Source organism: Lichenostomus cassidix, chromosome 12 (assembly GCF_008360975.1).
Source record: "Lichenostomus cassidix isolate B80296 chromosome 12, HeHo_3.0, whole genome shotgun sequence".
NCBI classification, from domain to species: domain Eukaryota; kingdom Metazoa; phylum Chordata; class Aves; order Passeriformes; family Meliphagidae; genus Lichenostomus; species Lichenostomus cassidix.
In genome coordinates this window covers 9,580,120-9,600,574 of record NC_139493.1, presented here as the reverse complement: position 1 = coordinate 9,600,574, position 20,455 = coordinate 9,580,120, and the positions used below count along the sequence as shown (strand labels likewise).

The following is a 20,455-nucleotide window of genomic DNA, read 5'->3' as shown; positions in this document are numbered from 1 at the left end:
CGCTGACGCACCTCCTGCCGGCCGCGGGGCTCCGCCAGGCCCGGCCCCGCTGCACTACAGCTCCCGCCCGCCCCGCGCCCGGCCCCGCGGGGGGAGAGAGAGCGAGGCAGCAAGGGAAGGAGGAAGGAAGGGCTTCCCGGCCGCGGCGGGAACTACGCGTCCCGGCGTGCGCCGCTGCGGGCGGGAGCGGCCCGGGAGCGGGCGAGCCCTGGGGCGGAGGCGGGAGCGGGTGGCGGTGCGCGGCTCTGGCGGCCTTGAGCGGTGCTTCCCGGCCGGAGTGAGAGGCTCAGGATGTCGAGGAACGTAAGTGCTGCTCGCTCAGGCCCCGGCTCGGCCCGCTCGCCCCGCGGTGTCCGGGCTGTGGCCAGGGCTGTGGCCAGGGCCCTGTGCCGGTCAGAGCCCGCCGGGCAGCTCCGGGTGAGCCAGAGGAGCGCCGTGCCCTGCTTGGCTGTGTGCGGAGCTAGAGCTGGTAATCCCCACAGCCCGCGTACGAACTGATAAACCCCTGGGCGAACAACTGTTTGTCCGGTGTCACTGCCTTAAGTTATTGTTACCGTGGGTATAATTATTTTAGAGTGTGCAGGCACTCTTTTCACTGGTGGGATGAATCATAATTCGTTATTTATAGCGATGTTTTAGATGGTCAGGAATTCAGGGCTATGACTCAATTTGTCATGGCCTGAATGCAGGGTGTGGACGCCAAATACAGAACCTGGAGACAAACCGGAGAAAGCTTGAACATGCAGAATCACTAGAATAGAAATCTGGGTTTTGGTTTTTTTGGTGGGGTTTTTTTTTGGGTTTTTTTTTTTTTTGGTCTTTTTTTTTTCTATCAGGCTGGAGTTTTATTCATTGACTATCTTTTTGGTATCAAAAGTGAGGCATTTAGTAAGTGTGGGAAGGTTTTGGTCCAAGGCAAGATGTTCTGCTCTGTAGAGCAGCAGTACTAACAAAGCCAAAAGACTTGTTTTGAAACGGAATGCTTTCCCCTTTCACACCAATATTGCACTTTTGGTTTATTTCCAACAGTTTGCTGACACAGGCAGCAGAAAAGAGCATGTCAAAATCACAAGTGAGCCCAAACCAGGGTTCCTGGAGCGGCTCAGTGAGACTTCTGGAGGCATGCTGATGGGACTTGTGTCATTTCTTCTGGCTTTCTACCTTCTTTTTACCAATGAAGTAAGTGCAATACTGTCAGTGTTTGTATGCAGTTTTGTTACTTCATCCATGAGAAGAGGAGGTTTTGTCTGGGGACCTGGTGCTTATGCTTGGGATATAACAGAAAAGTGAAATCACAGGGCCACAGGTAGTATTTCTGCAGAACTGGGTGTGGTAGAGACACTGGCAGTGTGTGATGAAAGATCCAAAACTTGTAAACTGATGCAAAAACAGTCTATGGTAAGATGGTTGCATGAGCCAGCCACATTCCAGCCTTCTCTTTTTTCTTGAGATAACAAAAGGTCTTCATTTCTAGTGTTGTTATAATTACATTAAAAGAATTCATACCCCATGTTGCAAAACTGGGGGTGTTATTTATTCCCAGAATTATTTTATATCTTGGTTTTAGATTAAAAAAAAGAAAAAAGTAAGCCAGGAATCTTAGCACTCTACCATTGAAAACATACTTGTTTTGGCAATTTTGGAGTGGGGAGCAGAATTCTGTGAATTTTCGCTTAAGACTTCCTTTCATACCTCTACAAGAGGAAAAATAACTACTCCCAGTTTCAATGACTTTGCAGGAAAAAAACATACCATAAAAAAACATAATATAGGTGTGTGGGAAAGTGAACCATAATTTGCATCATTGTTTTTTGCAGTTATTTAGGAACGGTGAACAAGGTAGGAGGTGAAGAGCAATAACTTCAGACCCCTGTAGGAATAATTTGGGTCTCTTTGAGAGCCTTAGTCAATATTAGTGGTCCTGCTGCCTGGCTGAGAAGTCCTGCCCCAAACTGGGTCAGATGCAGTGAGTGGAGAAGTACAAGAGTATTTGAAAAATATCCCTTGAGCTGAATATACAAACATTCCTTGTGGTCGTCAGTTCACTTGTCTGCTACCCTTGTTCACAAAATACTGCTGTGACGTTGGTTCTCCACAACGTGATTTGTGTTTTTTTCATTGCAGGGCCGAGCTTTAAGGACAGCCAAGTCTCTAGATGAGGGGCTTTCTCTTGTTGTCCCTCTGTACAGCATCAACAGTATTTCTCAGGAGAATGAGGGGAGACTGGTGCATTTGGCTGGTGCTCTGAGTACATCCAAGGTAAATAAAGGAGTACTTTGAAAATATGAGTATTTCAAACTTGGAGGAAAGGAAAAGTCTTTGCCAATTAAAGTTTTGTTTGATATCCAGGAGAAGACATGTGGCTTTTCTCCTCCTCTAAGCATTGCCAGCTACCTCTCAAGCTTTGGTTCTTGGCCTGGAATCAGGGAGGTGCTGAATGGCCTTGGACTCCCTTCTCCCAGGCCATGTGCCAGCTCTGTGTTTACCCTCACGCTGCCTTTCATGGATAATTTCAATTGCCATTTGTGTAGGGAACCTTTGGTGTGTTCATGATATTGTAAAGTCTTCAGGCTCTTGCAGCACAGGAGCTCTGCAAGTTCTGACTTTTCTGTAGTGGTGACATTTTCCGTGGTCCGCCCACATTGCAGAAGGTAACATAGCACCTTCCAGCAAAACACAATGTCCTGGTTTAAACATTGAAACCTGTAAACCCACAGTCAGCAGTTCTGGTTTCATTCTTCTCTATGGCAATAACTTTGGATGATGATTCGTTAGTAAAATAAAGAGACATTCCTTTTTGTCTTTCATAGCATTTATACTATGTTCACCTGTTTGTAAGATAGTGCCAACTGTGTAGAGTGAGGTATGTAGATGGGTTTGGTTGAGTTTGTGAGGTACAGTGTTTAGACTGACTTGTATTTTCTTTAATTTTTGCACAGCCTTTGTTTGACCCCAGCTATGGGCTCTCCATCCATGCAGTCAAACTTAAGCGTAATGTGGAAATGTACCAGTGGGTAGAATATGAAGATTCCAAGTAAGTGAAAGTAATCTTTAAAAGTTGTTTATGAGGCCGTTGTGTTAATAGGATCCTGTCACAACTTTTTTTTTTTTCCTCCCTATACCTAGAAAAAAAAAAAACTTTATAGCAAGAGAATTCTAGAGATCTTGGATTTTTTTTTCTTTTAGAGAATCACTTTAATTTCCTTGAGAGATGTTAACTGCTCTGCTAATAGTTGCAACCCAAATAGGGAAAACATTTCTAATAATTCCACTGCTAGTAATATGAATTTTATTAGCTATTATGTAGGTGTGACTGCACAGAATTCATGTTCCAAATGTCTTTCATGTCATATGAAAAAGAAGAGTAAGAGTTTGTGAAGGTGTGAGAAATAATTTCTCAATTTTACATGCTTATGGTGCAGCATCTGTTAAAGACTTGATTGGGGCCATTTTGTCTCACTGTATATAATTCTGGTTGCTCCTCATCAATCTAGTCAATAGCTCCTCATTGGAAACATGGGAATAAAAGGGTTGTGGCTGTTGAGCATTTGTGTATAGCTTTCTCCTTGTACAGAAAATCTTTGTGTCAGAACAGGTAGTTCAGAGAAGAGTTAGGTTATGTATAAAGATAAGTTTATGTTGCCAGTGATCTGTCTGATCATTTCACCGGTAAAGTGTATTCTGCCCTGAGCAGGGGTGTGTGTACGCTGTTTTGGTTCTCATCCCAGCCCTTTTTCTTTGCAGGGAATATGAAGAGAATGGTGAGATTAAGAAAGAGACAAAGTATTCATACAGTAAGTTGATCAACAGAAAGTCCCTTTTCTTTTGTTCATGTACCCTTGGACTTTTATGTGTGTATTTTGATTTTGTTCTAAAACCTATGTTTTCTTCTTGGAAAACAAAGGAAAGGAATGTGAAAAAATAATCAAAAATTCTTTTTCCTAAACAAATGACAGAACCTCCCTGTCTTGAGGTAACTCAGCTGAAAGAAGATATGCTGTCAGCAAGCAAGTGCTACAGAAAATCTGAGTCTTGTTTTAGAACTCTTCAGAGAAACATCCAGGGATAGGATGCTCCACAGATAGGGTCCATAAGGTCCTCAGTGACCGGAGATGGGCAGAGTTTGGCATGTGTTCAAAGCTACACCTGAGTTTGCACTTCAGACATGGATTACTTGGCAATATGTCAGCTGTGAGCAGAAGAGAACAGACAGGGCAGTGTAGCTCCAGCCTGTTAGGGACCTGCAGGGAGCCTGTTTAGGTGTTGATACCAGCCAGTGAAAGCCACCAGCACCTTCTGATGTGCACCGTGGCTTTTGCCAAGTGCTTGTTTGGCAGGAGCAGAACTGGGCGCATTGTTCTGATCTACCCAGTGGCAGAAAAGTACTCTGAGTCATCATGTGTTTGGAGATTGGTGTCTGTGCTTCATTTATCTCAGATTAAAGCACATGGATGTGTAACGTGGGCGTGCAGCAGTTTCTGGGTGTGATCATATAAAAATACTCAGCTCAGTGAAGCATGGGGACACTGTAGCATGGAGGTACATAAGGGGCAAATCTGGTGGTTGTTACAGACTTACGGTGACAGGGAACAAAAAGAAATGCCATCAAAAAAACAGCTGTCCTCTCAAGATTGACAGATTCTTTCCAGTTAATGTCTATATATTATTAGCTATGGTGGGTTAGCCTTGGCTGCCAGCGATGGACCCACACAGCTGCTTACTTCTTCTCCCATCAGCAGGAATGAAGGACAGTGTCTTCAGTAACTGAGATCTGAGTGTCTTTTCCTCAACCTTCTTATCATTCTGTTTAGATACAGAGTGGAAATCAGAAGTTGTGAACAGCAGAAACTTTGATCGAGAAATTGGACACAAAAACCCGAGGTAAGGTACCATCTGGCACAGTCCCTCTGAATTCTGTCACTGGATCTGATCAAAATTGAAAGCTGAATGACTTATTTCATAACACAGTGCAGTAGATGGAAACTGTTGTTCTTTTGGTAGCTGGGAGAATGAAGGCATAAAGAAATTAGAGCAGTTCAGAGCAGTCATGCCTTAACTTATTTTAATGGCTCCTACAGTATGCAGTCTGGACAGAGTTTCTTGATGGATATTTTCACATCATGACAGTCATTTAACTCTTTGAGTTTCTCCTGATGTTTGCCATAGTACCTTTTCTGTGCTGTATATTACATGCTGCAAATCATAATTCTGGGACTAATCAGGTACTCTCTGTGCTCCTCAGTGCCATGGCTGTGGAGTCCTTCACTGCTGTTTCTCCTAATGTCCAGGTTGGCAGCTTTGTTCTTTCCAAGGGTAAGGATTTTTTTTTTACTGGCTTTGTGTTTGCTGTTGCATCAGCAGTGGACTGTAATTCTTTCCACAATAGCTGTCATGTCAAGTCATAACCAGGAAGCCAGCCAGCAAATTGGCTGTTCCAGGTTAGACACTGGGCCTCACCTTGATGCTTTGTTGTGCTTAGGTCTCGTGGATAAAATTGATGATTTCAAGCAGTTGAGCTTGTCACACTTGGAGGATCCCCATGCTGATGTTACCCGAGGAGGAGATTACTTTTATCACAGCGACAACCCCAGGCGTCCAGAAGTAAGATGGGAAAGACAAACCAAAGCAGTGATTACTTGTGTGTGAAAAAGAAATTGGGGCATTCCCATTTCTATTTAAATGTGTAGAAAACGGAGTGCAGACCACCACATAGGACATCTCCTTTAGTGCAACCCTTTGAAATGAGTGGTTTTTTTGCAGAGACCTTCCAATTCCACTTCTTTATTCTCTGTTTTCTCAAGTCTGCTGTGCTTGTAAGTGGAAAAGGATGGTGCTGGGAGATGGGTTCTATCTCTGCCTTGTTATATTGAGGAGTACAGTCAAACAGCTTGTTGTCAGATTGTGCTGCCTGCCCTGCTCTGCCAAAAGATGAAATGACAAGAGATGAACAAAGCATATCATGTGCTCCTGAAGCTTAATCGGGGTATTATTACAAAACAGCATTTGAGCTCTCCTGTTTCAGCTGCCAGCTAGCCCTGAAAAAATTAAACCTTGGAAATCATTGTGGCTATATTCTTGCTTGATATAAATGTTCAGAAAAAATGTTGATAAATAAAGGATGTTCCTGTGCTGAATTGTCTTTCCTGTGATTCCCCTTTGTAAAACAACCTTTCTTGACTTCAATTCTTTTTTTTTTTTTGCAGGTGGGAGACCTTCGTGTCTCTTTCTTCTATGCAGGTCTGAGTGGAGATGATCCCCATTTGGGCACTGCGGCTAGGGTGAGTCTTCAGCTGTTTCTGTATTTTGCAAGCTCTGTTCCCAACTCAGTAACAAGTAAATATTTTTCCCTGTCTTCCAAGGTGACTGTGATTGCTCGGCAGAGAGGTGATCAGCTGGTACCATATCAGACCAAGTCTGGAGATGTTCTGCAGATTCTGCACCCTGGGGATCTCTCTGTGGAGGTGAGATATCATACTGTACTAGTGAAGGGTTAATACTGGAGGTGGTAGTGCAGAAACAATAGAAGACAAAATTTTTACTCTCCTTCAGACCTGCTCTAGAGGAGGTGATACTCATATAAACATTGGCTTTTCTCTTTCCTTCTAGGACAACAGGTTGTAGCTTGTGTTTGCTTCCTGGTTTCTGCATATTCTGTGTTTGCTTTAAAGATTGTTTCTGTGCCTTCTCATTTTGCTTTTATTTGCTCCTTGGTTGTCACCCACTTACACATGCAAGCACATGCTTTTGAACAGGTCACATGTAAAAATAATAAAAATAAGGGTTTAATTAAATAAACAATAAGAATTATTCTCTCTTCAGCTCCTAATAACAGGAGTTTAGGCTCATTTGAAATGTTTATTACTATTCCGGTTGAGAAAGAACCTCCAGGCAGAGCATTATGCTCCAGTAAATCCTGCATGCTCCAGCAATTTGGTGATTCATTTACTCCTTTTAGTAGTTTGTTTCCATTAATGATTGTTTCATGCCCTGCTGTAAAAAAACCCTTAGATGTCCAGGGGCTACCAAAAGCAGTTAAAAAGGCTTTGTTTTGACTTGAAAGCGTCAAAACAAATCAACCTCAATCAACCCTAGAATCAACCCTCTTCTGTAAGCTCTGAATCTTCCCTGGATAGAATTTTATTTCATTGAAAATTAGCTGGTTGCAAATACATAATTCATTGAGTACTTGTATGTACAAGTAATCAATCAGTCATCTCTTACCATGTAGTACGTTCTCTGTGCTGCACTCTTCAGTCTATTGCAGTGCACTGCCATACTGCACAAACAGACAAGAGAAATTGTTCTCCTAACGTTCTCTTGGCTCTGATTGGCTCATAATACACTGGAATTTAAAGGATCTTGAAAAAAGAACAAGAAACAGGCTGCATGTCATGGTATTTGCTTTCAGGAGGTGTTTCAGAAGGAGCATGAGAGTAACACCATGAAGACCTGGGCCCTCCGTGCAGCAGGCTGGCTCTCAATGTTTGTGGGCATCAGTCTGATGACCCGAATCTTCTACACATTAGGTAAGTTTTTTACAGCAAGGTAAAATGACCTAGAAATAAGATCGTAACCTCTAGAGAGAGTTACTTCATTTGGAGACCAGGAGAAATCTGGTTTGAACTCAGTCTGGATTTGAGATGAAAAGTCACTGTGGGCAACTGCAGGTAAACAGGACCCCAAAACCATCTGGTTGCTTTGTGAACATTAAAAAACTCCCTACAAATATCTTTTGCCAGTCTCAGAAGATCCCAGCCCAGTGCTTAGCAAAATCAAAAGCTGAAGCACATGTTGGGCTGGTTCTTTCAAATCTAACTCAAGGTGCTGCAATACAAGTAATTTCTGCACCCACACACAACTGGTGCCCCCCAACAGGTCCTCATCACCAGTTGTATACAAACAAGACTTTGTGTCTGGTTATTCTACACTATTGTAAACAAACAGCAAAGAAAGTTTTTGTTTATCCTTTGAATATAGAAAAATGCTGGAATAACAAGAGAAAAGCAGGACAATGCTTCAAACTTTTATAAACTTCAGACATCAAAGATACCATTTTGCTTTGTAGCTGTGAACTTTTTTTCTGATTTATTTATCCATATACATGCTGCTCCAAGATTTAAAAGGAATTTTTGTGCTAGCAGCTTGTATCAGTTGCCCTAGACTTGTTCCATAGCTTCAGGGCTATCTGTCTCCTCTGCTTCTCAAGCCTCGGACAAATCTTCAGACTTCATTTTGGATTATTTCCTGTCTGAAGAGATGAGGATAGCATTGCCTTACGTTTAGCTGTTGCTTAATTATCGGATGCCTTGAGGATACTCTGCTGAAATGCCTAATCCAGTGCTGTTGGATAAATAGTTTGAGTCTTTTGATTGCAGTGGTTAGCGTGCAGATCCTAGGCATGAATCAGACTTTCTTTTAACCTATCATCTTGCCAACAACCTCATGCCATGTTTAATTCTCTCTGCAGTGGACTGGTTTCCAGTCGTGAGGGACCTGGTTAACATTGGATTGAAGGCGTTTGCCCTGTGTGTGGCCAGCTCGCTGTCCCTGCTGACCATCTCCGTGGGGTGGCTCTTCTACCGCCCGCTCTGGGCCCTGCTGCTCGCGCTGCTCGCCGTGGTCCCCATCGTGGTGGCCAAGTCCCGTGTTCCGCCCAAGAAGCAGCAGTGACAAGGAGGTGGTCGGGTCTTGAGCTATGATCTGGTTAGAACCTTCTCAAGTGCATTTCTGTCCTGGTTCCTGCAGCAAGCTTACAGCGAATCACAGCTCAGCAGCGAGCACTGAGAGCTGGGGAGGGGGCTTGAATATGGGTATTGGTACACATTGTCTGTAGACTATAGGATGCTGTTTGTGGGAAGTCAGTGACATAAGCTTTGGGGAAAAAAGAATTTCAGAGTGTATGTATTGATGGTGAGTTAGTGAACAAGCAGATTTGTACCTCTTACTGCTTAGTAATTCCCCCTGATTTGGGAACTGGCAATTCCTTGCTGGGTGGGGCACCTTGTGCGTTTTGGAGAAAGTGCCAGCTGCATCCCATGGACTGTGGTTAGATATCCTTAGGAAATACGTGTGTGTACCTGTCTCTGACAAACCCTCCCTCTGCTATCTTTTCTTGTTGGCACATCCTTTGGCTGATGTGTTCGGCAGTGTATGCGTTCAGAGGGATTTACACAACTTAGGTAAATTCTACACAATACTCATGTAAATCCTCTACTTTTGGACTGAGGATTTTCAAAGTCATTGATGTAATGAGTGACCATGTTAATAGTGCTCCAGGGTTGGGTGAATTTATCAGGAAATATTGATTTCCCCCAGGTTTTAGAAGTATCTGAAGTTGTTACTGGTTGGGCATCCAAAATGATAGCCTGGGCTATAACATTGCAGAACTATTTCAAAAATTTCACTTCAAATTTAACTTAAAGGGATACTCACAGGTCATTCACCTGTAAATATAAAACCTACTGCCTTGAAACAACATTGACTTTTATAATTGAATGTGTAGTCTTTAAAATAAGTGAGGTTTGTTTTGTTTTGTTTTGCTGTGCATACTGTTCCTTTCTTGAATTTCACTTAGTAAGGACAATGAACATACTCCCTGAAATTAAGTAATGGAAACATTTTTGCCTGATTAGTTTTCATAGATTTTAGTAGCCTAAATTGTGAGGTTTGTTATCATGTTAGAGGAATGCCTTGTAGCATTCTGATGGCTCATGTTTACATACTTCTGCTGTAACCAGTACTTGAGGTCAAGAGACACTCTTGTACTGTTTTCAGTCTCTCCACCAAGCTGGAGTCGGGCTTCCAGAGGAGTCCCCCCTACACTACTGTGTTTTGGGGGTTTTTGTAAGTATACACAATTCAGTACAAAAATAATGTCTTCAATTATGAAATCTATTTATGATCCTCAGAAGAACGATCTCTGTACCAAAGGAACAAGAGTTACATAGAAGCAAACCTTTACTAGAAATGGTACTCAAACGGGAATCTGAGTTAGAAGTCAGAAATTTTTGAGAAGTGGTAATTACTTCATTAGTAATTACTTTCATTCTTTTGGTATTTGAATGTCGTAAATTTGGTATCTTGGCTTGGTCCTGCTGGCAAAAGCAGGAGCAGTGAGTCAAAGGGTGCAGGAGGTGGCCCTGTGCATGCAGCTGGCACATGGTTCTGGTACTGCACAGTCTTCCTGCTACTCACCAGCACCAACTCATGCTTTCAGCAGTCAGGAATTGTGCTCCACAGGGGAGAGAAACGGGGTTTGAACTGCTGCTGTCTTACACATGATGCAGAACAATAACCAGCATTACTTACGGACATGAAGACACAATTTTCTACAGAAGTGCTGAGCTTTTGTATATTTAATAAAATACAGTTTTCAAAAGGTTGGTCTGTAGGCTTGGTTATTGAATTCAAGTATTGTGTGTTTTACATCCAGGAAGTGTCTGGGTATGTGGAGGATTAGTTTGCAGCTTCCACATGAACTGGTTTACTGTTGTTGGGTTTTGTTGTCCTGCAAATATTTCCCTGTTCAGCCTCTTGTCTTTTTAAGGAGTATGGGGGTTACCTGTGCATTCAGAAAACAGACAACATATGCTTTTTTTTCAAACTTTTATTTTGATCTACAAATATAGTACAAAAATAGATTTTTCTGAACATAATTACATGAAAGCCATTTTCTTACATTTCAGTCTTTCCTCTGTGATAATGTCCAGCAATGACTAAATTGTTTTCCCCTCTATTTTTGAAGAGACTGTGTCAGTGAAATTTAAATACATAATACTGCCAAAGACAGATCAGTATTTCTACTACGAAAGTGCAGGAAAAGCTTATGTAGATTTAACATTCCTCTCTCAACAGTTTTTTACTGCTATAGTACTGGATAACGAGAATTCTGTGTGTTTAGTGAATTTTGTTTCCAACAGTGATATTCCACCAGTTTTACATGTTTTGCTCCAGAACAGGATTTTGATGAGAAACAGAAGCAAATACTTATATATTCTAATTACCTAAGAAGGCTTATTGAACCTTAAGCTTGTAATAAGGAAAGGGCTTCTCCCTTCCAATGCACAAGATTTCTGACAGTAAAGATCACAGGCTGAAAAACCAGATTTGCATCACAAGCTGCAAGTATTTAGAAAGTACTGATTCCTCCATATTGATTGCAGGGGTTTTTTTTTTAGACCTTAGAAGGGAGTATCTCCCTTTGAGACAGAAAGGCCAGAACTCTACCTCATCACTGATTTGGGTAAGTTGTGGATCAAACTTGGCATCAGCATTCCTTTGACCACCTCTCTGCAGATAGGTAAAAAGCAGCTGGAAGCTTTAGTTCTGAGCAAGCAGGGAAAAATAAAAATAAGAAAAATGGGAAAAGAGACTGCTAATGACAGGAGTGCCTCAGGAAACTCAACTATTAGTGCTGAGTTGTACAAAAGAGAGCAAAAAGCCCAAAAAACCAAAGTGATCTCAGAAGGTGCAGCTCCATGTCTACTTCTTCCAACTGCAAGGATAAAAGAAACTCTTAATTGGTATCTAAGTGATACCTGTGATATCAAAGGAAACTGGATACTGAACTAGGTTGGTCCCTGACAGCTCAGAAACACAAGTGCACAGGAAGACCTAAGGCCCTAACTGGCAAAGGATACTTTTATCACGACTATTGTTCTTGCATCTGGAAACTGCAAAGGAAAGCTTATCACAATTTCTCAAAAGGGAACAATTGAGCTGCTTCTCCTCTCTTTTCTCGCTTGCTCTTTTTGGTTGTTTTCCCTTCTTGTTTCTCTAACTGGCGATTTTGAGGCCAATAAATGGCTGTGTTCCCCACTGCGCTCTCGGAGCTCGGAGCTCCTTCTTCATCAGAAGAGAATCCTCCTCCTTTCTCTGTCTCAGGTTCTGATGGCTCAGTCTGGAAAAGGTGTGAAAATCAGAAAGTCACTCTAAGAATCACTTTTAACTGCCCCTTTCTAAAAGGGCTTGTCTTTGGTCACAGTGATACTGAGTGACCCTGCAGAAGTTGGTTGCTCTGGTTTGGGCTTCTCACCCAAAGTGCTTCTATTTCTGAACATCAAACATTCTTTCAACACAAGCAAAACATTTTTGACAATGGAAACATAAAACGAACCTGCTTTAAAAAGATCAGGCTTTTCACCTTTCTCCTTGGGGAAAAAATTAAGAACAAAAACATCTAACATATGAAAAAGTGCCCCAATCTCATCCTGTTAGCTACGTTCTTGGCTTGGAGTAATAAATCTAGGAAGGGGATATGTCAAAACAGAAAATAATAATGAAAATAAGAACACTGATCCCTTGTTAAAAAGTAACAAATCTTTGATAAACATGACCACACTGAACTTCTGGTTTAGTTTTTTTGGCTAGGTGAACACTTTTGAGCAACTGCTCTCTGGAAATTCTATTCTACAGCTAAAATAACATCCAGGAAAAGAAATTACTAATAAAAATGCAGATACCTTGATGGAGTAGCGTTGCTTCAGTCTCTCTCTGATGAGAAGTCCTTTTGTCAGCAGCTTCCAATTCCCCAGAGCTCTTTTCTCACGCTTCTGTGGGGGATTGCCATTGGAAAGAGAGGAATTTACTACTCTGAGTTTCAATGTATTTATGCTCATGGAAAAGGAAAGCTTGAAGATTTTGAAACTGTCATCAAAAAAAATCTGTCAATTACAGAGCCTGCTGTTTGACTGCCGACAGTTTCAATGAAATTTGCTTAATAAATGTAACAGTAAGGAAGCTGCAAAAATAATTCTCACCTCCTTCTCCTTCTTTTCTATTTCTGCTTGTTCATTTTCCCAGGCAGCAACAAGGACCTCTTTATACTCCTCACACACCACGTATCCATCAGTACTAGGAAGGAGAACACAATCCTCTGTCAGCTACGAGAATGAAAAAGGGAGAAAATGCCTGCTGACTCAGCCCAAAAGCTACTGACTACTGACAGAACTGTCTGTCTCAAAGGATCAAAGTGTGTAACTGGTCACGTGCTCCCTTTAACACAAGATACACAACTTCTGCAGGACATCAACATCTGACAGGTGCAACAAAGCAGTTTTACATACACTGGGTGTGAGTAGCCGCCGTGAAAATCAAATCCAGTGATGGCCTGAGCACAGTCAATGTTCAACTTCCGTGCCACTCTGTTCAGGTTTGGAAGTTTCAGCTGCACACAGCCAACAGGTAACATGGACGGCAGGAAGAGATAGACATTTCCGTATTCATTCCGAGGAACCTGTTAGGGCAAAATTACAGAGAGACAGTGATAACTCTGCTTTCTGGAGAGGTGAAAACCCTGGTGCAACTCAGGCACTCTCCCCTCCTTCTGACCTGCTACATTCCACTCCAGTAATCAATTATTATTCACATGAAAAGTACAAGCCTAGATTTTCGCTGCATGGTTATCTCCTAGCTATGTCCTCTGCCCACACTTTATTACTCAGGAAGTAATGCAGAGAATTAGCAAAGCAAACTAGGGCTAGGGAAATTAGATCAACGAAATTGTAACTCCAGCAGTCTGCACTGCTAGCACTCAGCACTGGTACGTGTGAAAAAAAGGCCTTGGTAGAGTTTTAAGCATTTCCTCCTGGGTACAGTAAACTCTGAACTCCTAATCCTGAATCCAGATGTTACTGACTATCTCGCCCTTAAAACATGCAACTTCTGGAAAAATAAAGCCTAGAGCTCCACACAAACCACTTCCTTTAGCACCAATCCTGCCTTCCCAGCTACCTTTCCATCCACGGCTATGGGAGGCTGATACTCCTCAGTCTGCCAGCGGCCAAACAGCGCCAGGTCCTCCCGGTCCCGGTTTGCCGGCTCTGCCAGGCGCGCCTTCCTCGCCCGGTTGGATAATCCTTTCACCATCTGCCAATACAACAAGCAGGCCTATAACATCACAACAAGCTGACAGCGACTTCAGGTTTTCCTAGGACACCGAAGGAGAAGGCTCTGAGAGAGCAGAAATGCTATTTCCTAGCTTCAATATCCATTGCCTATAAATGACAACCCACAGCACCTGTATGCAACAGGCAGAGATCCAGCAGTGGATGTAAAACACTGGGATGCTTTTGGAGAAGATGAAAATGGAGCAGCTCTGCCAGACACCCTTGGGGTGGGAAAAAGACAATGCTGGGCTTTGGGTAGAATGTAGGAACTATAGGCACAGAAGACAGACAGTACAGCTACCACAAACCATGCAAGGAAGTGTGAAATCCACATCTGCTGACAGAGAGAAGACAAAAACCAAAACACAACTGCCCTTGAACTTTAGAGGACAGGTGGATTGCATAAGAGGAAGTCAAATTTGCCCTCTTACCTTGTAAGGCACTTCTCCAAGCCTCACTACTCGAGCTTGCTTCAGCCAAGTGTCCCTGGAGTGCAGCGTGTGTATACAGTCTCTAAAAAGGCCAGAAAGAAGCAAACATAAAGAGTTTTCAAGGGATCCATAACAGATCTAAAGAGACTTCCTATCATATTAGGAATAATAAAAAACCTGTATCTTAATGATACCCAAATAGTGTCAGAGCACCTAAATGCCTCACCTGTTTAGTCATGTGGCCCAAGACTATTGCTGACACCATCACGCAAATTAGCTCTTCAATTTGTTACAAAGATCACAGATGCAGATAATAACAGGTGCACAACTCACCTGGAGTAGACAGCCTCTCCCCTGCAGTACCCCAGGATAGCAGCTGTCTCAGGATAGATGGCCTGGAATTTCAAGAGGTGCCTCTTCAGTGCATAGAGAGGGTGGTTTTTGTACTCCCCAATTGCTGTTGGCAGAGGCTGATCTTGAAGCTTCACCTGAAACTGTAATTATACAGAAAAGAGTAATTTCACAACTCTCTTTCCCTTTGTAACAAAGTAAGAATGACTATAATATGGACTAGAGAAAAAACGCAACAGAAACCTAATCAGATGAGCCAACAGAGCAACACTTTCTTGCTGCAAGTAAGTACCTACATGTGTACCCTGACCTATTTTAAACACTCTCTCTCAGAAGCATAATGCTAAACTGTACACAAATCTCACTAGTAAGTTTTCAGCACAAGCTGTGCAGTACTTTTGCTATGCAAATTTATCTGAACAACCTCCATCATTTCATATTGTTTAAATTTATCACTGTGTATTCCCTTTAAAATATGTTCAATCTCAACAGTGGAAGTTCAAGTACAAACCTCCTTCCTCATGGAAGGATTCTTGGTGATTTTGCCTGAATGAGAATCCAGAGACTGAACTCCTGGACTAAATGTCCTGAATAACCTTTTGCCATTTACCTCCTTTTCTTCCTTCTTGTCTCTCTCCACATAGGGACTTTCATAGGGCTGCAGTGTCTCTTCCCACCACTCAGGGTCCACACGGCTCTTCCTTGTTGAGGTCATCCACGCTGGGTCATATCTTTGTGTGACATCCCTGACACTCCCATCATTGTCAAATCCCACCACGTAGAAAAGTGGCTTTGTTGCATGTGCGAAGCACAGCTGGGGCTGGCCCACATTGCCATGAACACAGTCTACACAAACCCATTTGTCCTCAGGCTCAAGGAAAACCTCCAGCCACTGGTCTGTGCCCATTGCTTTCCTCACCTCCTGCTGTCCATCATCCTCATCACTAGAAATGATTTTGTTTCTCTTTCTCTGTGCTTGAGGCGAGGCTGGAGTTGTACTTTTTGCTGGCTTAGGCTCAGCTCCACACGAATTTTTTGACAGCCTTGATGATGAAGTCTCTGGTTTTGGGCTTTTTACAGATGTCACCTTTACCTTCTGGGAGGCCAGTGAGGTCCTTCGCCTTTTAGGGACAGTTTCAAAATCCTCATCAGAGACATCACTCTCCTCCTCTGAAATCTCAAAGTCCGAAGCACTGCCCTCATCACTTCCACTCTCTTCCTTGTAACACACTTTGGAGGCCACTCGTCTCCGGCGGTCATTCTTGGGCCTGACTGGCACATCTTTTTCTGCTAAACTGCTCCCATTACTTGATTCCTTCTGTTCCTGGCTACCTTTAGTCAGCTTTGACTTGTGTGTCCTTTCAGTCTGAGCAGTTTTGGGTTTCTTTGGCTCCTTGTCGTCTTCTTTGCTCTCTGAGGATTTCTCATCCTGCTTGGCTTTTTTATTAGGGCATTTTTTTACCACAGCTTTGGGTGTTGTGGCAGAACTCTCCTGCCCCTCAGAGGTGCTGCTGTGAGACAGCCTCTTGGATGAGGTCTTTCCCTGCAAAGAAAGAGGCCAGGTCACTTTTATCACCATGGGAAAGATTTTGATTAAAAAAACAAACTGAACTCAGCCCGAGGTTCGTGCAGATCAAAGGTTGGCAGGCACAGCCAATCCACTTGTATTAGGAACTTGAAAACTTCAGGCAATCGGCTGAAGAGAGGTGTACTCATGCTTTAAGTTTTAAAGAAATTTAAAACCACTGAAGCATTAAGAAATCTTTGCTTACACACAAAAATGACTGGCTTTTTAAAGAAGAAAACTAAAAATTAAGGGTTTGCATTTTCTGCACTGTAGACAAAACCCTGGTTCATGCAGTAAGCAATTCACTGCAAATTATAACAGCCAGAAGATTTTTTTAATCAGTGACCTATTCCTTATTCCACACAAACAACAAAAACTACCTTTGGTTTTGTCTCCTTGAGAGGAATAGGCTGAAAAGACAGCACGAGGCGACACAGCAGCTGCAATGCTCGCAGAATAATTAAAAATATCTGAAAAACAGTTTAAATTGAGTAATTTAATCACAGATGGTCTCCAGATAAAAATACAAGACAATAAAAAGCCACAAATCTACCCCTCACACCACTTTGTGAATGACCTGAGACACAGCACTGATACAGCATCCAAACTCAGCAACCAACCCTGCACTTCCCAGTCTCTTACATGAACCAGCTCCTCATCATCCTGTGCAGCATAGATGGCAAACCTTCTCTCCAGGGTTGACTGAAGGGGCTCTCCTTTTTCAGTGGAAAGCTCATCATTGACAGTGAAGGTTCCAACAAACCTGAAATACAAGACACCTGCATATTGTCCAGGGTTTGTGACTGTATTCACGAACTTCAGAGTTCACCCTCTCCTTCTGTAAAAAGGACAGCCCCTCTCACCCTTGTATTTAAAAATTTTAAAAATCGCTGAAAATTGTTAATTAGTTATCCCTCTCCCTGAACCCTGGCTCTACATTCTATGTAGTACCATGATTAGAATAGAGTTTTACCATTTCACCAGGTTGGAAAGGTAGACAAGGCCCACTTGACCTGCGGGCACTTGGGTGAAGCGGGCAGGGATGATGGACAGACCAATGGCGAGGAGGTCTGGCTGGCTGCAGATCCTGTTCCTATAGAGACCATTCGCTAGTAAACACAGGAGGTGAACCTGAGAGAGAAAAGTTCATAAATTCTCAAGAGATTTACTTCATTAGACCTACTGTCCAGGGTAAAGACAAGAAATACTTCACTGCTCGTTTTAAGAGAGACAGGCAACAATGAAGCCTCCAAAGCATTCGCAGTGCTGTGTTCAAAAGACAGTAAAGCACTGAAGACCTTGCAAGTGTCTCCTGCTCTACATGACTGGCACTTTAATCCTGACAGAATGAGAAGATATCCCTCAATGGAGAAATATACATCCTACTCACATATGCCTTGAGCTAGAAATTTACTAATGCAGGCACTGGCGTTTCCAACTCACAGTTTAGGAGGAAACTAAGGAGCATCTGTCGGGACTACAGCCTCTTTACTTTTTCACTTCTAGCCATGGCCCCACATTAGATGATAAAAATTAGTTTCTTTCAATTACAAATCAGTTGAGACATCTTTATGATCAATTTCTTCTCTGCCATGGTTCTCTGTGACAAATACCTTATGTGTGTCCTCACGGACCTCCTTGCTGAATCGTTTCATCATTCTCCGAAGGTACATCTCAAACTCAGCTTGCCTTTTTTCTCTGCAGAAGATTACAAAAGAAATGGATGTTGCAGGACTTCTGTGGACCTGCCTTTCTAGATTCCTGAACAGGGTCAGTTCACAAAGAGAATCCATCCCAGAGAATCTTCTGTGCACACTTAAGGAAAAGCTTAGAGACTGGTGTGCAAACAGGCCTGCAGATGAGTATGACTGTGAACTCCATGTACCTGACTACTGAGAGCTTGGTATACTCAGATGACCTGAATTCTGCCTAGTTTCACATGCCTACAGTTTCCTACAGACAGATTTGGACAGCTCCGTACTAAGCTTATCTGAATCACCTGACTTTTAGATTACTGCTGGCATTCCATTCAGATTTCTCTTATTTGATGAAGTCTTAGGAGGGTATATATAGACACTCTGGTTGCTCTACTGTGAAGGGCAGCCTGGGACTGTGCCCATCCTGTAAGAGCCCAAGACATCCTCAGGTCTCCAGCTGCCATTTAAAGCCAGCCTTCCTTGGTATAATGCTCTCAGGTGCTGAGGGCATTCATTTGACCCACTCATTCACACCTCAGGTGTGAGCACACAAAGGCTTCCACCCAAGCTGTTAAGATTTTGCAGTATCACCTCAGCGCTCATTGCGGAGATCTACTGTCCCTTAATTAGAAATGTAGATACTAAAACACAGTGAAGCTACACACTTGACTTTCAAGGAAGCTGAAAAGCCTCTTCCATTCCTGCCAATTTCCACTGAAGATTTTTGGTAAAATTGTCACTGTGTACACTATTCTTCATCCCACAACCCTGCATCATTCCAACTCAATGGTCTGCATCAAGTAGGGTTTTTCACCCAGAACACAGCAAGTCAATGATTGTCAAGACTTTGGGGTATTTTTAACTTCAGCCTTTACCAGCCCTCCACCACCTCCTTGTTCTTACCTCCTCTCTCTTTTCTTCACCTGCTCTGGGGTTTCAATCTCTATCTCAACAGGATTGCTTGGCAGCCCCACTGACGGAAGAACAGCAACTTCTTCTAACTTATCTGTGGCAGGTTCCTGGAGTTCTGAAAACATAAAATATTACTAAATTATAAGTAAACATGGAATAGATTCCCAGGGAGGACTGATGATAGGATAAGAACCTACATCTTCCTTCTCAAGTGTTCAAACCTTCAAACAGAAACATCCCCAGTAACTACCACCTCCGGGATCTTCTGTAACACTGTGTGTGCTAAGTTATTTTAAGTAACTGTGGGATGCTGGTCACCTGCTGCTGAAGACTCATGGTAATATACAAGCTATTAAAAAGTGCTTAAAATGAATAAATATGCAATTGTTACCTTCCACATCCTCCCATTCATCTTCACTTTCATCATCATCATCATCATCCCCAGTATTGCCTTCATCCATCTCTTTTTTAATAGGAGATTCTGTCTTTAACTTCATCTCCTTCTGAGGATGCTTCAGTGAGTCACTGTTAAAACCATCAAAACAGTGTCAGCATCAGGAAATGCAGGTGCTTGTTTATCAAAGACTAAAAATAGGAAAATAAATGAAGCATGACCTCTGCACTGGTAACAACAAATTGAGCATCTGACAATTAAACCACAGAAAAACATAAGATGAAGAAAAAGCTCTATAGAATTGAATGATAAATAAATTTACCTGTATGTTTCCTCTTTGATACAATTCTCTTTATTTCTAGCATTCTTTTTACTTTCTTTTACTTGTGATTTTGCCTCTTTTTGTTTTGAGGGTTTGGAAGTTTTTGCTGTGTTGGAAACTTTAGTATCACAATCTTCTTTCTTCTTCCTAGCTGGAGCTTTTGAGTTCTTTATACTGGGCTTTTTCTCTTCGAAATCATCTGCATGTGACAAAACAAAGGAAGATGATTGTTAAGAGGATGGAGTTTCATCTCCATGGCAATCTGAAACAACATCTCCATGGACTTCTTTAGAGGCAGCTACGAAAGAATGTAAGCACTCGCAATGGTGAGCATGCCATTGTTTATAAACAGTAAAGATTTGAACAGTGAGACTTGTCCGACGAAAATACTTACGTAACTCATAAGAAGTACCTAAGATTCCTTTAGTCCTACCGATGGGATCGGCGGAAAACCAGGCGGCGTGCTTGCCACTCACATCAACATATTACCCGTGAAGCTGCTGCGCAGAGCGCGGCCGAGGTGCGACAACCCCTCAGGGCTCGCTCAGCCTTTGTCAGCGCTCGGGGCTGACAATCGGGGCAGCGTGCGGCACACACGGGGTTAGTGCTCGGGATGTGGGGCACTGAGAGCACCGCCGATAACGCAGCCGATAAGCACCCTGCTCCGGCCCGGCGGCTCTTCCCAAGGGCGCGCTGCCCCCGCTGCCCCCCGAGCCCCGCGGCCTGCAGCAGCCCTAGCCACCGCGGTGGCGCAGCGCCCGGCCCGCCATGGCCTCCCTGCCGCACTCACCCTCCTCCTCCTCCTCCTCCTCATCTTCCTCCCGCAGCCCCCCGGAGCGCCTCTTTTTGGCGGCCGCGGGCCGGGAGGATGCTCTGCGCTTCCTGCCCATGGCGC

The 20,455-nt window shown here is 43.0% G+C and overlaps 2 protein-coding genes across 2 annotated transcripts; one reads left to right on the top strand and one right to left on the bottom strand.

Moving 5' to 3' along the window:
* Positions 1-4: 4 nt before the first annotated feature.
* On the top strand, positions 5-10,378 carry TMEM43 (transmembrane protein 43). The gene is made up of 12 exons (XM_085072556.1): positions 5-303; positions 1,030-1,179; positions 2,125-2,259; positions 2,940-3,034; positions 3,745-3,794; positions 4,812-4,881; positions 5,243-5,313; positions 5,480-5,601; positions 6,204-6,278; positions 6,360-6,461; positions 7,409-7,526; positions 8,468-10,378. Exons 1-12 carry the CDS (start codon positions 292-294, stop codon positions 8,668-8,670), a joined length of 1,203 nt encoding a protein of 400 aa, XP_084928682.1. The 5' UTR covers positions 5-291; the 3' UTR covers positions 8,671-10,378.
* Positions 10,341-20,450, bottom strand: XPC (XPC complex subunit, DNA damage recognition and repair factor). The gene is made up of 16 exons (XM_085072559.1): positions 20,351-20,450; positions 19,561-19,759; positions 19,236-19,369; positions 18,836-18,959; positions 17,849-17,933; positions 17,209-17,366; positions 16,878-16,998; positions 16,616-16,705; positions 15,279-16,211; positions 14,651-14,811; positions 14,318-14,399; positions 13,732-13,866; positions 13,065-13,234; positions 12,759-12,852; positions 12,462-12,551; positions 10,341-11,899 (listed from the first exon to the last, which is right to left on the bottom strand). The coding sequence occupies exons 1-16, from the start codon at positions 20,448-20,450 to the stop codon at positions 11,690-11,692; spliced, it is 2,886 nt and encodes a 961-aa protein (XP_084928685.1). The 3' UTR covers positions 10,341-11,689.
* Between the last annotated feature and the right edge of the window lie 5 nt (positions 20,451-20,455).

Excerpts from the sequence above, each read along its gene's own strand:
- TMEM43 (XM_085072556.1), top strand. Across the intron at positions 1,180-2,124 it reads ACCTTCTTTTTACCAATGAA|GGCCGAGCTTTAAGGACAGC; the intron begins GTAAGTGCAATA and ends TTTTCATTGCAG. Across the intron at positions 6,462-7,408 it reads CTGGGGATCTCTCTGTGGAG|GAGGTGTTTCAGAAGGAGCA; the intron begins GTGAGATATCAT and ends ATTTGCTTTCAG.
- XPC (XM_085072559.1), bottom strand. The coding sequence starts at position 20,450 with ATGGGCAGGAAGCGCAGAGCATCCTCCCGGCCCGCGGCCGCCAAAAAG. Across the intron at positions 17,367-17,848 it reads TCCGTGAGGACACACATAAG|GTTCACCTCCTGTGTTTACT; the intron begins GTATTTGTCACA and ends TTTCTCTCTCAG. Across the intron at positions 12,552-12,758 it reads TAGAAAAGAAGGAGAAGGAG|AAGCGTGAGAAAAGAGCTCT; the intron begins GTGAGAATTATT and ends AATCCCCCACAG.